The sequence below is a fragment of the Nyctereutes procyonoides genome, unplaced genomic scaffold (genome assembly GCF_905146905.1).
Source record: "Nyctereutes procyonoides isolate TBG_1078 unplaced genomic scaffold, NYPRO_anot_genome, whole genome shotgun sequence".
Taxonomy (NCBI): domain Eukaryota; kingdom Metazoa; phylum Chordata; class Mammalia; order Carnivora; family Canidae; genus Nyctereutes; species Nyctereutes procyonoides.
Genome location: NW_026575043.1, coordinates 26,606,278 through 26,623,191, shown reverse-complemented (window position 1 = coordinate 26,623,191; position 16,914 = coordinate 26,606,278). Strand labels below are relative to the sequence as shown.

The 16,914-nt window shown below is 62.5% G+C and overlaps 1 protein-coding gene across 1 annotated transcript; it reads right to left on the bottom strand.

Annotated features, from left to right (window-relative positions):
• Window positions 1-1,115: 1,115 nt before the first annotated feature.
• Window positions 1,116-14,982, bottom strand: ACTA2 (actin alpha 2, smooth muscle). The gene is made up of 9 exons (XM_055323075.1): window positions 14,863-14,982; window positions 11,310-11,464; window positions 9,913-10,041; window positions 7,786-7,896; window positions 6,242-6,326; window positions 5,714-5,875; window positions 4,362-4,553; window positions 3,777-3,958; window positions 1,116-1,405 (listed from the first exon to the last, which is right to left on the bottom strand). The coding sequence occupies exons 2-9, from the start codon at window positions 11,436-11,438 to the stop codon at window positions 1,262-1,264; spliced, it is 1,134 nt and encodes a 377-aa protein (XP_055179050.1). The 5' UTR covers window positions 11,439-11,464; window positions 14,863-14,982; the 3' UTR covers window positions 1,116-1,261.
• Window positions 14,983-16,914: the final 1,932 nt, after the last annotated feature.

The window sequence follows — 16,914 nt, the reverse complement described above, 5'->3', positions numbered from 1 at the left end:
AGGTGAAGGTGATGGCTCCGCTATGTGATGATGTCACGGGAGCACTTGGTTTCCTCATCCGTACAGTGGGCAGGGTGAGCGCGTGCCCACATCGTTCTGAAGAACAGATGAGGGAGGGGACATGTAAGGCCCTGGGTGTGGTCATGGCGCCAGGGGTCCTCGGGGGGCCTGTTGGCTTTCCCATCCCGGCCCTTCTGATGTGTGTCTGTAGCCACTTATTCAGACAGACATTGATCGGGAGAAAGGAACTGATGAGTTTTCACAGCAGCGTGTCCTGCTTTTTTGAGAATCTGTTTTCCTGAAAGACTTAAAGTCCTACTTTCAGTACCATGGCTTAAGATTTTTCGACTTTATGATGGTGTGAAAGCAAGGGGCATGCGGTAGAGACTGTACTCTGGGTTTGAACCTGGCTGTCTGCCGAGGCTGCGCGGGGACACAGCCCCCAGGGCCAGCGGCCGATGCTCATCCCGCCGTTTGGGACCCGCGCAGCTGTCCTGTCTTTCACTTCGCAGTATTCCATAAGCCATGGGCTCGCCAACGCTCCGCTCTGTAAGACAGGCTGGAGTCAGGGGGCTTTGCCCACCCGGAAGCCACTGTCGAGTGCTGAGCACCCCCCGGCTGCCGGGCCCGATCTGCCACGTTCGGTGAGTCAGGTGCCTGAAGCGCACGTCGACCAAACGGTGGTTTAACTCAGGTTGGGTTTGTCGGATGTGACTCCACCGCAGGTGGAGGAAACGTGTGTATTTATTGTTTCGTGTGCATATTGTCATCGTGAATCTGCGTACGTGTAACACAGAGTTACTGCTTCCGCTCACCCGGGCCCAGGACCGAGCCTACAGGACAGTGATGCCGGGTCACGGCCGGCAAGCGGCGAATCAGCCCGGGCGGTCCTGTCCATATGCCTCCATCCACGTTCCCGTTTACACACACACACACACACACACACACACACACACACACACACACACACGTGTACTCTCAGATTTTTGCGCGGCCGCATTTAGCTGGGGGAGCCACGTCCTAGCGGGCGCGCCCCGGAGGCACCACGAGGGGGAGCCCTGGCTGCACCTCCAGAAGCAGGTGCGCCCCAGGCCGCCAGAGGCCAGGCCTGCAGGTAACCAGTAACGTACTGCAGATTTATTAAAAAAAAACACACAGGTAACAAGTCAGAGCTTTGCTGGGAATGATTTGGAAAAGAATGGAAGGCATTATTCCACAGAACATTCACAATCGCGCGCCAGACACAGAGCAAGGAAGCGTCTTAGAAGCATTTGCGGTGCACGATGGACGGGCCTGCCTCGTCGTACTCCTGTTTGCTGATCCACATCTGCTGGAAGGTGGACAGTGAGGCCAGGATGGAGCCGCCGATCCACACAGAGTACTTGCGCTCCGGAGGGGCGATGATCTGCGGGCCGGGGCGACAGAGGAGCACGGTTAGTGCGCCTGACGGGGCTGCGTTCCTGTTCCCCCGCCGGCCAGGCTGCTGGACCTCACTCAAGTTCCAGGGATGCGGGGATGGCGGGTGGGGGGCAGCTGACCCCGGCCCTGTCCTGACTCTACCCAGCTCGGCCCCCAACCCTAGGGCTGAGACTCTCCAGTGAGCAGCTTTACACGACCCCCTCTGAACACCGCACCGCCGGGGTGCACCTACCCCCTGCACGGCCTCCCCTGCAGAGCCCTGACGATGGCTCTGTCCCCCTAAGCTGTGCCAGGAACTCAGCACGACACGCGCTCTCCACAGAGACTGACAGCGGCACCTGAGCACCCACTACCCAGGGCTTCTACCACCGCTTCGAGTCCACTGGGATGCACCATGTCCCATGGGGGGGCTGGGTCCCCCAGGTCCCCGGGGTGGGTCCCGGGGAGCCGCACTGGCCGGCTTTCCGTGCTGCACCAGCCTGACCTGCAAGGCATGCTCATGTCCCTTGAACGGTGGATCAGGCCAGGGGCCCCAGCTGTGTGCGGTGACCCCCAAACACAGCGGCAGCCGAGCGAGCCCCAGTTCCACTCCCGACTCAGACACTTGGGTGGAAACCAACATGGACGCCTGGGCAACGGGCCCGGGTATTTATGGAACCCCGGGGGAAGGCCTGACTGCTGTTCACCCCCCAGCTCTGCCTGGATGCTTATTCTCCACACAGGTAGCTGATACCGGTGCGCACCTACTGTGTGCCTGGGCCTGTGCTAAGCATTTACACGGGTCGCCTCGAACTCCAGAGAGCATTGGGTTCAAGCTGATTACACGGGGACAGAAGGCCTGGGGAAGGGTTAGTAAGTGATGGGGTCACCCTGTTAGATCCCTAGTCACACCTGGACCTCGCCCGGCTATTGTTTTGTTTTGTTCTGCTTTAGAAGCAAACTTTTCATTTGGGGGTAATTTTCCTATATTTTTATATTTTTAAGATGTTATTTATTTATTCATGAGACACACAGAGAGAGGCAGGCTCCTTGCGGGGAGCCCGATGCGGGACTCAATCCCAGGACCCCAGGGTCACGCCTTGGGCCAGAGGCAGCCGCTCCACCGCTGAGCCACCAGGGGCCCCAGATTTTTAGTGAGTCTCCTCTCCTTGGAGCTCTGAGTTCCACATTCACTTTATTCGAGAAGCCAAGGTTGGAGCAGCGGGCCTGGCAGCTCTGGCTGCCACCGTGTCTACACCACACCCCACCCGGGCCACTTCATCTTGAGTGCAGCGCTGGGTGCCAGTCTCGCCTGCAGGCGAAGGAGGGAGGAGGCGTCCTGGCAGGACACCAGCCTCTGGAGGCAGCGTCCTCTCAGCGTGTGGGGGTTCAGAGCCTGGGGGTGGGCCAAGGGCCCCGGTCCAGCTCTCCCTGTGCTGTGTCGTCCGCACACAGAGGAAGTGAGTGTGCATAACAGGGACTGTGTGATCTGGGTCGTGTGTGTCCCTCCCCGGGTCACGGGGCGCAGTCCCCGCCTGGCTTGTGGCATCACATGGTGACAACAGCTTCTGAGAGGCCACCGGGCCTCCAAGGGCACTCTGATGTCTGAGCTCCCTCGGCCGGATTCATGGCACACGGTGTAGGGGCTCTGGGGGCTCTGGGACCGGGCGCGGCCGTCAGGTCCTGTGCTTCCGTCACCCACACCAGCAGCAGGGCCGCACAGAGCGGCGACCGTCTGGCAGCCCCTGGCCCCTGAGCCGTGACCAGTTAGTGGAAAAGGGCAACAGAAGCTGCGGCTCTAAGCCTCTTGGGCGGTAGGTCTGGTCTCGTGCTGTTCGGGATGGGAGAACCCGATCACTCGTGCTGTTTGGGATGGGAGAGGCGCTAGTTCTGTGACGGGAAAGGGACATAACATGATGGAGGGACGCCCGGGGGGCTCAGGCCGTGACCCCGGGGTCCCAGGATGGAGTCCCGCATGGAGCCTGCTTCTCCCTCTGCCTGTGTCTCTGCCTCTCAGTGTCTCTCATGGATAAATAAATAAATCTAAATAAAAATATTTAAATTAAGTTAAAAAATAAAAAAAAGACACAGGTGACAGAAATCATCAGGGCGCGCTGTGCCAACTGCGTCACATGTGCAACCGTGAATCATGTCGCATGCCTGCATCTAACAGACGTCTCCATAAAGCGTCAAGGGACCGGCACGCGCGGGCGCTCTGCTGCACCTCAGTCCCGACGGCAGCTCGAGGACAAGGGTGCCCGAACTGAACCGTGGGCAACACAACCTCGCTTCCCCTGGGAGCAGGACTGAGTCATCACAGCGCCCAAGAGGCGTTGGCGCTGCGGGTGGCCCTGCGTGGCACCCGCCCCTGGCCCTACCTTGATCTTCATGGTGCTGGGCGCCAGGGCGGTGATCTCCTTCTGCATGCGGTCGGCGATGCCGGGGTACATGGTGGTGCCCCCCGAGAGGACGTTGTTGGCGTACAGGTCTTTCCTGATGTCGATGTCACACTTCATGATGCTGTTGTAGGTGGTCTCATGGATGCCGGCAGACTCCATGCCTGCGGGGGACACGCGGGCCGTGACCCAGCCCCATCCCGGGGCCCCCTCCCCTTGCTCACCGGTGCCCAAGATCAGTGTAAGGCGGGAGGGGCCCCCGCACTTCTTCCCCAGCCCCCGCACCTCCCGATGTCCGGGCACCCGGCTCGGCCCTGCCGTCCATCCACGCCCCCGTCTGACTTGCTCAGCGTTCCCCCCCAGCGTCACGGGTGCTTTGAGTGCAATGGGACACGGACCTGCTCGCCCAGAGAGAACACCTCCCTGGCCTCCTGTTCTCCCCAAACGCGACGCTTCCCCCCTTCCCTGGTTTGGAAGAGCACCTGACACAGGCCCCACCCGCCAGGCTGCTCACGGCCACGGGCGCGGGCGGCTGGTGTCGTTGGTGGGGGGGACGCCGGGACCTACCGATGAAGGACGGCTGGAACAGCGTCTCTGGGCAGCGGAAGCGCTCGTTGCCGATGGTGATCACCTGCCCATCGGGCAGCTCGTAGCTCTTCTCCAGGGACGAGGAGGACGCCGCTGTGGCCATCTCGTTCTCAAAGTCCAGGGCCACGTAGCAGAGCTTCTCCTTGATGTCACGCACGATCTCCCGCTCGGCTGCCGAGACACAGACAGGGGGGCTGGTGCGGCCCTAAAAGCCCTGCTTACTTGGTGTCTCCGATGGCGAGGCTCCTTCCAGCCCTGGCCCGGGCTCGGGATGCCGAGGCCCAACATCTGGGACGGCAATGACCTGTGCGTCCGCGGGGAGCCCCTTCCGTCCCCAGCACAGGTCTCGGCCCCCAGAAGGGTCGCGGGGGCGCGGGGGCCGGGACCCAGGGAGCCGGCTGGAGGCACAGAGCGGGGCGTCCATCCTTGTTACGTCCGAGGCCCTTTCCTTTCTTTTCCAGGACTAACTGTTCCCTGTGTGGTGTCGTTGTCCTATAACCGCTGGTTACGCGGGGTTCTCGGTTGTCAGGTGGTCCTATGCACCCCCCGCCCTTTTTTCCTAAAGCCCCAGAGAGCCCTCCATGCTCCTGTCGCCGCCTGGGAGGCCGAGGCCCTGGCTGGGGACCGTCCCCACCCGGGAGGCTCAGGGACCCCTGCGGACCAAGGTGTCAGCGCTAGGGGCGAGGAGCCCCCAGACGCCGCACCCTGAGCCCCTAAGCTACGGGTGCCACGCCAGCCCTGCCTCGTTAGAGACCTGGGTCCTCGCGGGAGCAAGAGGCGGTGCATGGGGAGGACCCCAACTCCCTGCCCGGGAAGGGGCGCTGCCACCACGGGGCTCCAGCTCGGGCCGTAGGAGCCCCGGGCACGTCGGGAAACACGTGGACGCCGCCAGATGGATGAGGGGTGGCAGGGACGGTGCGTCAAATGCCATCATTTGTCTACGGATCACCCCCCGGATACTGAGCTGAGAGAGATTGCTAAAATTAACTTTCTCTGCTTCTGTTTGCTCCCGCAGTGTGGCTACGGGCAGGACGCGCGGTCCCGCCAGGCTCCCGTCCTCCTGCCCCAGAGCCTGGGGGGGATGGGGGGTGCAGGGCCTCAGAGCCCAGGAGGGGACCTGAGGGCCCCAGAGCCCAGGGAGGGATGGGGATGGGGTGCAGGGCCCCAGAGCTCAGGGGGGATGGGAGGTGCAGGGCCCCAGAGCCCAGGGAGGGACGGGGGGGGGCACACTCTGCTCTGGGGTTTGCGTCAAGCCTTGGCATCTGCGCCCCCCATCCTCTGCCTGGACGGCCACCGCGGCCCCGTGCGCCCCTGTTGCTCCCGCGCCTCACCGGTCGTCACGAAGGAGTAGCCGCGCTCGGTAAGGATCTTCATGAGGTAGTCGGTGAGGTCGCGGCCGGCCAGGTCCAGGCGCATGATGGCATGCGGCAGGGCGTAGCCCTCGTAGATGGGCACGTTGTGGGTGACGCCGTCCCCGGAGTCCAGCACGATGCCTGGGGACCAACGCGCACCATGGATGTCCCCGGGGCGGGTGCCTGGGCCCTGGCGGCCGCGGGGAGACGACGGGCAGGAAGGGCCCCGGGGCTCCGCGGGTGGGGGGGCATCTGCGTGGGCTCAAGTCCTGATCCCAGGCCCGGGGCCCAGCTCACCGGGGCTCTGCCTCTCCTCCAGTCTCTCCCCCCACACCTCGCTCCCTCTCTCTCAAATTAATAACAAGTCCTGCTGGAAACAGGGCCAGGAGGGGGCCGTTCAGGGCTGGGCCAGCCGCCTGCCGCCACCCCACCCCACGGTGCAGCCTGCGAACCCCGCGGTGCCGCCCCAGCCCGCAGGCATCTGAGGCGCGCCCCTCGGCCACCTACCGGTCGTGCGCCCAGAGGCGTAGAGGGAAAGCACTGCCTGAATAGCCACGTACATGGCTGGGACGTTGAAAGTCTCAAACATGATCTGTGAAGCGACAGGGCAGCGGGGTTAGAGATGCCGCGGCCTCAGCAAGGAGCTCCGGAGTGCGGCCGTGCAGCTGGGCTCGGGGACGGGGCGCCTGCCTGGCTCGAGGTCGCCCGGTGGAGCAGGGTCCCCCCCCCCCCGGCCGCTGGCAGGCATGCAGGGTCCAAGTGTGCCCTAGCAGAGCTCCGCACCCCCGCTGACCCCGGGGGCGTCACCCCGCCTCCACCGCGGGCGGAGGGGCTTGCACGCGAGCTGCAGCGTGAGCGGCCTGGGGCCCCATGGGTGACGCTGAAGCCCAAGAGCAAGACAGGACGGCACCGGGCTTTGGCCTCTCTGCTCTACGGAAGGCGACCGGCTTGGGGTCCAGTCAGGCTGCGGTGTCTGCGGCGCCGCTGGGCTGTCCAATGCCGGCCCTGGGATCCAAGGCCCGGGGCCGCAGTGGGAGGACCCTGGAGGACGGCCCCTGGCCGCTGGCCACGGACAACACACATGGACGCCAGGGGCCCCCTCGGCTCCTGCAGGCTGGGGACACGGTGTGAGCCGAGCCCCTGCGGGCCACGCACGGGAGATGCCCCCGGGCCTCCGCCTTTCCCCTGGCCAACCCCCCCCCCCCGCCCCGTTGGTCCCCCGGGCCATCTGAGGCCATCCGCCGGCGGCCGGGCTTCCCATCACGCTTCCCCCTGACACCTGCCACGGAGACGGGACTGGCTGTCGGGGACGACGTCGCCTGCCACATGGGTGACTCCCAGGCATGCACACGTCCCCCCGGCAGAGGACGACGCGAGCGTGTTGGTGCAAACCAGGAACAGGCCCTGCAGGACTGGCAGGTGTTCCATCCAGGGCCAGGTCGGCTCCAGGCACTGCGGCTTCCGGCCGGTGACCTGGGGAGCCCCCTGATGCCCGGGGGCCCGGATTGTTCACTGCTTTCCCCGGACACGCCGTCATGCAATGGCTTACATGACGTGCCACTATTCCGGCACGACCTGCTCCCCGTCCTTAAGACCCGGAGGCGATGGCTTGGTGCCTCCCAAGCACAGGCCCGCCTGTCTCCGGCCGGACGCCCTTCTGCACACACCCCACCCGCACCCTGCTTGGCCTCCCTGACCTTCACGTCTGCACTTGGAGAAACGCCGGCACTGGGTCTTTCGGCCGGGGGGGACAGAGGAACCAGGAGGAAGGAAATGGAGCAGACTCGCTTGCAGGGCAGGGGACACGGGGCCGGTTTGCAAACCCAGCTCGGACCCAAGGACCAAGCTCCCGCCGGACGTTGCCCCGCAGGTTGACATGGGGTAACCTCGCGCGTCCCACCGCAGGACAGAGGGCAGCCCCGCAGGCAGGGGGTGAGCCCTGTGGAGGCGCCCGTGCCCACGGTCCCAAGGTCCGGAGGCTGTCGCTGTGCGAGCAGGCGGAGGGGCTGGGCCTGCCCTGCGGGGTGCGGGGTCCCGCAGCAGCCACCTACCTGGGTCATTTTCTCCCGGTTGGCTTTGGGGTTCAAGGGCGCCTCGGTGAGCAGGGTGGGATGCTCTTCGGGGGCGACACGGAGCTCATTGTAGAAAGAGTGGTGCCAGATCTGGGGGGGCCAAGGAGAAACATGGCGACGTGACCCCAGGGAGCGCAGACCCCGGACGGGTCCAAACGTCCACGTTTTTACCGACTCAGAGACCGGGGCTCAGACTGCGACTGACCTACCCAAGACCCCCATGGAGTGGGTGCCTGAGCAGCCCCCCAGCCCTGGTCCGTGGGCAGGATGCGGTCTGCAGAGTCGAACATGGGGGCAAGACGCGGGCTCGCCGCTCCCAGCCGTGAGCTAAGGACAGTCGCCCCATTGTGAGCAGGGACCACGGGGACAACCGGGCATCGCGGCCACAGCCCGGGCGGCTGTTCAGTCCAGCGCCTGGCCCACAATAAGGGGGGTCGTCATCCTTCGGCTCTGCATTCTTAAAAAGTGATGTCGATGCCCAAAGTGGAGTCTGACCTCGCGACCCCAGACCCAGGGGCTCGCACTCTGCTCCTTGGACTGAGCGGGCTGGCCCGGCTGTGTCCTTCCCGACCCCACCCGCCTCGGGCAAGGCTCGCGGGGACACGGCTTCCCTTAGCAGGGAAAGGATGAGCTGGGGATGCATGAATGGGTGGAAGCAGGAAAGTGGCTTGAAAAGGCCAGATGCCATTTTTTTTAATAGAGGTTTTATGGGTGTTTTTTTGTTTTTAGATTTAAAAATTTTTTTGATTTATTTGACAGAGAGAAAAAAACAGAGAGCACACAGGGGGAGGGAGATGCAGACCCCCCTGAGCAGAGAGCCCGACCAAGGGCTCGACCCCAGGACCCTGGGACATGACCTGAGCCGGAGGCAGACACTCAACTCACAGAACCCCCAGGGCCCGCTAGTGACCATTTTTCTTACCTTTTGGGAAAATTTCCCTGCACAACCTGATAGGGACCCCGGGAGGGTTTCCTACTGCGTCAGAGCCTCTCCTCCATGCATGTGCACGCGTGTACCTACAGGGAGCTGACCAGTGAAAGCCAGATATCATGGTTCTAACCCCTTTTGCTACATTAAAAAAAAATTAATGCCATTTTCTCATTAGTCTGTCTAATGTTCCCAATCACTTGTGTTTCTATGATGCCTAATAATACACATTAACATCCTAGGATTTGGGGGCACCCAGGGGGCCCAGCAGTTGAGTGTCTGCCTTTAGCTCAGGACATGACCCCGAGGTCCCGGGATCGAGTCCCGTGTTGGGTCCCTGCATGGAGCCTGCATCTCCCTCTGCCTGGGTCTCTGCCTCTCTCTCCGTCTCTCATGAATAAATAAAATATTTTAAAAAAATCCTAGGATTTGGGAAATCTGGGCAGTTCGGTTGGTTAAGTCTCAGACTCTTGATTTCTGCTGGGCCATGACCTCGGGTGCTGAGCTGGAGCCCTGCCTCTCCCTCTCCCCTCTCCGCCCTCCTCCCCTCTGCAATCCCCCTCAATCTAAAAAACAGAAACAAAAAATCCCTAGGACTGAACTCTTCTCATAAGCTCTTTTATGTGAAATCGGGAGATAAGGTTCACCCACTGCCACATGGAGACGCCCTCTCTAAAATACGCCTTTAGGAACACTCCTCAGTGGCTTGCGCCTGCACATGCTGGGAATGGTTCGGGGACAGTTCGGAGACGTACCAAATCCACACTGTCTACAGTGTGAGAACCAAAACACTTAAGAAAAATGTTCAGGGTGAGTTAAGGGGAAGCCTGGCCGTGTAGTCGGGCTGCTGCAACTCCTATGCGCTGGGAGGCTGGGCCTGGGCCCCTGGGGAGCCGGGTGGGTGGGTGGGGGGGCTCCTGAATGCAGGCCCCGGAGGGTGGGGGGGGGTCCTGGCTGCAGGCCCCGGATGGCCCACCCGGTGTCCCCGCGACAGACCCACAGCGCCCAGCACTGGCGAAGGGCTGCGTGCTCGTGGGCAGCACAGCTCCCTGGAACCGCTTATGTACCCGCTTGGGCAAGGGGAGCATCTCAGGATTTATTTTTCACCAGTAGCCAGACGTTCCGAGCCACGGAAGGTGGTGGCCTGACGGCGGCACCTGCAGAGACCCTCCTGGTACCTTTTCCATGTCGTCCCAGTTGGTGATGATGCCGTGTTCTATCGGGTACTTCAAGGTCAGGATCCCGCGCTTGCTCTGAGCTTCGTCACCCACGTAGCTGTCCTTTTGTCCCATCCCCACCATCACACCCTGCAAAGAGCCACACGGCGTGAGCTTGAGAAGCCAGCAGCCGCCAATCGCGAGGGAGGCCCTGCTGTCGAGGGTCCTCCTTGGGTGCCAGCCGCTGGTGCCCCTGCCCGAGGCTGCTGAGCTGTCGGGGGCACCCGACTGGGTGTCCAGGGGACCCGGGGGCCCGGCAGGTACAGCACTTTACGCTGGGGCTTTTGGATTTCTAATGTCTAAGTCCACGCCAATCAATGTTAAGACATTGGCAAAAAAAAAAAAAAAAAAAAAAAAAAAAAAGACATTGGCCTAAACTTCAGAAGTATTTTTTGATCATCAAAGTGAAACTTAAAAAAAAAAAAAAAAGGCAACACAAGAAAGGGAATCCCCATCCCTGGATGTGTGATTGCCCCGCAGTGGAGGCTTCAGAGTCACCGAGCAGTGGCAGGTGCCAGGGCGCCACGGCGGCTGTTCAGCGGAGACGGGCCTCAGATTCCACGTGGGGGAACAGGCCGTTATTCAAGCTCAGGGTCGCCCGCCGCGCCGAGGCCCGAGAGTACCGGGCAGGCCCGGGGAGCCGTTACGTTTCTGGCGTCTTCACGCCATGGCCGCCGCCAACACCTCGCTTACACAGACGGTCGGTGAGCTGGGCCGTGTGTCTCTGCACGTCAGCGCCACCAACCCTAAAACACACGAGATCATCTGGCAGCAAGGCCTCCTCTCTTCTAAGGTCCAGATCCCCGCCAGGGAGCGACCTCGGGTCTTTTTATTTATTTATTTATTTATTTATTTATTTATTTATTTATTTATTTTTTTATTTATTTTTTATTTTTATTTTTTTTTTTTTAGCAGCCTCAGGTCTTATTTTAGCTCCTTTCCAAAGAGCAGCTGTGGTGCCCTCACTGGGGCTGCGTGACGATGATGCGACGATCGTCTTGAGAAAAACAGGAATTGGGGGAAAAGGGTGACGTCATAGCATCCCCCCGCCCCCCAGCAGGCAACCTGTCTCCCTGGTACTTGAAATCTGCACTTACTAACCTCATCAGAGCTGCATTTTCGACACGGCCCCGCCATTTCTGGGCAGAGTCTGGACACTTGTGGACACGCAGACGTAGGTGCCCTAATCTATAGCCCGGTTTCTCTCTATTCCAATCGGAGTTTTTTGTTTTGTTTTTTTTTTTTTTCTTAATTGCACGGATTCGAGGTGCAGCGCCAGGTGGAGGCTGCTACCTCGGTCCACCTGCACGTCCCCGGGTAGTGAGCGCGGCGACTGAGGACCACACGGTGTTGCTCACCTGATGTCTGGGGCGGCCCACGATGGATGGGAACACCGCCCTGGGCGCGTCGTCGCCCGCGAAGCCGGCCTTGCAGAGCCCGGAGCCATTGTCACACACCAGGGCGGTGCTGTCCTCTTCCTCACACATGGCGGCTGCAGCTGCTTCACCGGGTCCTGGGGGGACGGGGGGGGGCGCTGTCACCAGCTCTCGGGGCCCGTGGCTGCCGTCTCCTCCTGCGGGCGCCCCGAAAGTGCACACACACCGGCCTCCCTGGGTCTCCAAGCCGCCAGCCCCCCAGTGTTGTACAGGCCGAAGCCCAGGTGGCCCCATTCACCAACCGGCCCCCGACCGGCCCTGGCAGCTGGCTGGTCACGCGTGCTCTGAGGATGTTACACAACGGCCACACCTGTGGGGGCCCGGCTGTGGGCACAGACTCGAGGCACCCGTCCTCCATTACAGGAGCCCCTGGAATTCGCTCCCTGAATCAACTCAAACGCATTTTTCTAGACATGTTGTTGCTTTGATGTATTTTCTTAAAAAGGTGCGTTTTGAGGGACGGGCAACGTAGGAAAATTTGGAAACGCTGCGGTGATGGAATGCTTAATGTAAAGTGTTTAAGAGGAAAGTCTCTTTTGGGTCCGGAGAACTTTCATTTTACCTTTGGAAAAAGATTTAGAGCCGATGGAAAGTGTCTAAGGAGGTGCTTTGGGGTCTAGGGGCCCCGGCTCCTAAGCTTGGATCCCGTGACAACATCTGCAAGACGGGAGCAAACGCGGCCACTTTATGGGTCTGGGGGACTGAAGGTCCTACAAAACTGTCTGTTTTCTTTCAATGTCTCATTTTTATTAATGAGAAAACCCAGAGGCGGGGTTTTGCTCAAGGGCACGCGGGCTCCGAGCTGAGGGAGAGGCGAGGTCCTGGCCTCCAGGTCACAGTCCCTCCACTTTCCCCAAAGCTGAATTAGGTGGGAATATCCCGCAGACAGGGGGACGCGCAGGCTTCTCGGCTCAACTTTGAGGTTGCAGGAGATGCCCCGCTGAGCAGGGGCCCAACGCGGGACTCGAACCTGGGACCCTGGGATCGTGAGCTGAGCCAAAGGCTCACCCCCCTGGGCGCCCAGGATGATGCATTTTAAAATCTGGGACCAAAAATAAAAATAAAAATAAATAAGATCTGGGACAGGTACTATTCGTTCCGATTGACAAACAAGGAAATCAAGACTCAAGGAGCTGGTGTGACCGGTCCAGGAACCAACGACGCCGGGACCTTGGAGACGAGCAGGGGCGCCGGGCAGTGGGCTTGTGCTCTGCAGGCGCAGGGGTGGCGCCTGGGCCCCACGCACAGGCCGGGCCGCTTCCTGAGCCCCCACGTCTCGGAGTCACAGCTTCCCTCTCTGCCCAACGGTGAGGACGCCACACGCGCTGTGCAGAGGCCAGCGTGGGCGCCACACTTTTTAAAAGCACGTGGAATATTACGCAGTGGTGGGGACCTGGAGGCTCAGGGGTGGAGTGCCTGCCTGCAGCCCAGGCCGTGACCCGGGTCCTGGGATTGAGTTCCGCGTCGGGTCCCCGCAGGGAGCCTGCTTCGCCCTCTGCCTGGGTCTCCGCCTCTCTCTCTGGGTCTCTCAGGAATAAATACATAAAATATCAAAAAAAATGCGATTTGCAGTGGCGCACACATGAGGAGCTCTCCCCACACGTGAGATTTAACGTTACGGTTATTAGGGTCATTATGTAATTATTGCCCAGATCGCTTCACTTCTCGTCTTTGCCTGCAGCTGTGGCGTGGAGACCCCTGACCTGTGGCCCCCACTTGTGAGAACGCAGGAGGAGCCGCATGGACAGCCGGCTCTTCCCATCCCCACCCTTCCTGCCCTTCCCCTCCCCTCCCTGCTCTGCCCCTCCCTGCCCTGCCCTGCGCTGCCCTTCCCAGACACTGGATTCTGTTCTGCGTTCTTGGTATTTGGCTTCCGTCCCAGCAGAGTAAGAGGCTAGAGGAGGAATGAAACATGGGGACAAGACAAGACCTGCGGGAAGAGTCGGCGCGCGTGTGGGAGGCGGCCAGCTCCGGCTCCAGGCTTTCCGTCGATGCACTAAGCAGATTTTCCAAACCAAAACAGTTGAGAATAGGATGAATTCTTTGGAAATAGGGCCTCCCCGAAGCTGTGAGGAGATGCACTCCATGAGCGCGCCCGTCCCTACTGAGTGTTGTCCGGGCCGAGGGCTTGGGGTGGGGTGCCCCTTGCACCGCCCCTGCACAGCCCAGCCTCAGCACCAGCAGCATGCAGGGGGGCACCCGACATCAGTAAGCCTGCTTTTATTTGGGAAAAAAAAAAAAAACGCAGGAGGGATTTTCTGACCATCAGAGGGGAAGTCTCTGCGTCCTCAGAAGCCCTGCCGGAGGTTTGCCCTCTGTATCTGCAACCTGGAGGAGCCCCTGGAGGGGTTGGAGTGAAGCATTTCCTAATTAGGTAAAACACACTCAGTGTCCCTTTGGAGCTGCCCCCGGCTGGGAGGGGTTGCTCCCAGCGCCCACGCAGCTGGTGCCAAAAATGAGTAGTTAGTGTCATGGGGGGGGGGGAGTCTTGGGTTCCCAGCTCGTCCCTCCTGAGATGCAAACCATATTTAGTCATGGATCGCAAAATGGCAGGAGAGGGTCAGCGCAACAAGAATGGTCAGACCCTGGGGCTCAGCTGGGGTGCGGGGCGGTCAGACCCCGGAGCTCAGCTGGGGTGCACAGGGTGGTCAGCTCCCAGGGCCCAGCCTGGGTGCAAGGCGGCCAGACCCTGGCGCTCAGCTGGGGTGCAGGGCTGTCAGCTCCCAGGGCTCAGCCTGGGGTACAGGGCGGCCAGACCCCGGGGCGCAGCCTGGGGTGCAGGGTGGTCAGACCTCAGGGCTCAGCCAGGGCACAGGGTGGTCAGACCCCAGGGCTCAGCCTGGGGTGCAGGGCAGCCAGACCCTGGGGCTCAGCTGGGGTGCAGAGCTGTCAGCTCCCGGGGCTCAGCCTGGGGCGCAGGGTATCAGACCTCGGGGCTCAGCCTGGAGCAGGGTGGTCAGACCCCAGGGCTCCGCCAGGGCGCAGGGGGCAGGTGCAGGAGGCAGGTGGCCCCCGAGGCCCCGCAGCTGTCGCGCAGTCCCCGCCCCCCGCAGCCACAGGGCAAGGCTCCGCTGGCTGCCTGCCGCGCCCCTGTGGCCCCGCGACACACCTGGAGACGGGCCCTCCCCACCCCGCCGCCTTCAGAGCCACAGGGACTCTGACTCCAGAGGCTGAACCCCAGCCAGCCGCCACACAGCCGGGGCGGGAGCCGCAGCCACGCTCGGCAGCCGGCGCAGGAGTCCCCACCCTGGTGCAGGCGACGGCGTCCTGGGCACCCTGGCTGCAGCTGTGGCGCTGCTGGCCTGGCGCCCCTGCCCCAGCCGCCTGTCGCCTGTCGCCTGTCGCCTGTCGGGGATTTCCACCCCAGCCCCGGCAGCGCGGGGCCACAGCCGTCTCGCCACAGGACGTTCTTTCAGGGATCCCCGAGAGCCGCTGGCCTGCGGGGGGGCGGGGGGACTGGGCGGCTGCCACTTACCCCAACGGTGCTGGCTGGGCTCAGGCGGCTGGTGCTCGGGTGGCCTGGCCCTGGGGTTATATAGCCCCTTGGCCGGCCTCCCTCCCACTGGCTTCCCAAACAAGGAGCAGAGCCGCTCGGGCGCGGCCAGGCCAACACGACCATATAGGGGCCTCTGCATGAAAGCCTCCTCTCTGCGGGGCCGGGTCTGGGCTCTTCCACAGCATTCCACTGCTGGCTGCCAGCGCCTGGGGACCAGCGGCCCGGGCCTCCAGAGCCGCCGCCGAGGGCCCAGGGCCACGAGCTGGCGCGGGGGGCACACGAGGCCCGGGACATCCTCGGGGCCCAGCCACCTCTCCCCGCGGCGGGTGCGCCCCCAACAGACACACGGCGCCCACGGCTCCTAAACACGCTGACGGCAGGCCGTGATTTCACGGTGCCCAGCCCCGGGGCACGAGTGGCCCGGCCATCAATGCGCAGACACGGCCGAGGGGCCTGGGCCACAGGGTGGGGAGCCAGCATTGGGGCCGCGTCCACCTGAGCACATGGCCAAGGCCCGGCTCCGGCAGCGCACATGCCGCCCCATCACAGGGCAGCTCGAGGCCTCTGCCCACCGACACCCCTGCGGCTGACGCGGGGATGGCCAGGTGCCCACGCAGGTCCCGGCCACGCTGCCCGGGTGCTTGCAAGCGCCGCCACGCCGGGACGGTCCAGGGTGACCGGGCGCTCGACGGCCGCGACCCCTGTCCACCGTGTGCCGGCCCACGAGTGGGGCGCGAGCCTCCCCCTCTGCCTCGTCCCTGTCACCAGCAAGCACACGGCCTGGGTGTTGAGGCAGGAGGGCCGCACAACACAACGCGCACATGGAGCATCCGTAAGAGCAAATGGAAAAATGTATGAATAAATAAAAATGAAGAAGCAAAGTGAGGCGACGCACCTGCTCATCCAGCGGGGGAGCCTCTCCTGCCGCGTCTCCAATCCCCACACCCACACTAGGCGAGCTTGCACGTATGTCCGTGCACATGTGTGACAGTGAACTTTGTCGATTATAATTCAAAAATAAAAACAATAAAATTGGAGACACTAAGCCGATGGCTTTGAGTCTCAGGGCCCGAGGGAGGCAGGACGTTGGGTCTCCCTGGTGAGAGGACCCGGGGCCTGAGGCCGCAGTCGCCTCCAGCCGGTCTGCCAGGGGCCTGGCAACTTCCCGTGGACGCTCCTCCAATGGCCACGCACGAGCCAAGGGATCCTCGCCCTCTCGTGCCCACCCGCTGTCCTCTTGGTCCAGGGCGCGGGGGCGGGGCGGGGGCAGCAGGCGAAGGACCCTGGTTCACTTTGCCTGGGGGTGTTTTCCCCTCCCCTCCCTTCCCCTCCCCTCCCCTTATTCCCTTCCCCTCTCCCTTCTTTCCCTCCCCCCTCCCCTCTCCTTCCCCTCTCCTCCCCCCTCCATCCCTCCACATCCCTCCCTCCCTCCCCTCCCCTTCCATCCCTCCCCTTCCCTCATCCCCCCACGCCTCCCCTTCCCTCCTTCTCTCCTCTTCCCTCCCTTCCTTCGCTCTCCCCCTCTCCCTTCCCCTTCGCCCTCCCCTCCCCTCTCCTCCCCTTCCCCCTTCCCTCCCCATCCCTCCTTCTCTCTTCTTCCCCCTCTCCCTTTCTTCTTTCCCTCCCCCTCTCACTTCCCTTTTGCCCTCCCCTCCCCTTCCCCCATCCCCTTCCCTCCTAACCTCTCCTTTTCTCCCTTCCCCTCCCCTTCCCTCTCCCCTCTCCATCCCCTCTCCTCCCTCTCTCCCTCCCCATCCATCTCTCCCCATCCCTCCCTCCCCTTCCCTTCTGTCCCTCTCCTTCCCTCATCCCCTTTCCCACCCCTCCCCTTCCCTCCTTCTCTCCCTTCCCCCTCCCCCTCCCCTCCCCCTCCTACTCCCTCCCCTTCCTTCCCCTCCCCCCTCTCCTTCTTTGCCTACCCCCTCCCTTCCCTTTTGCCCTCCCCTCCCCTTCCATTCCCCTCCCCCCTCCTCCCCTCCCCCTCCCCTTCCCTCCCCTACCCTTCCCCTCCCTCCCCCTCCCCCTTGACCC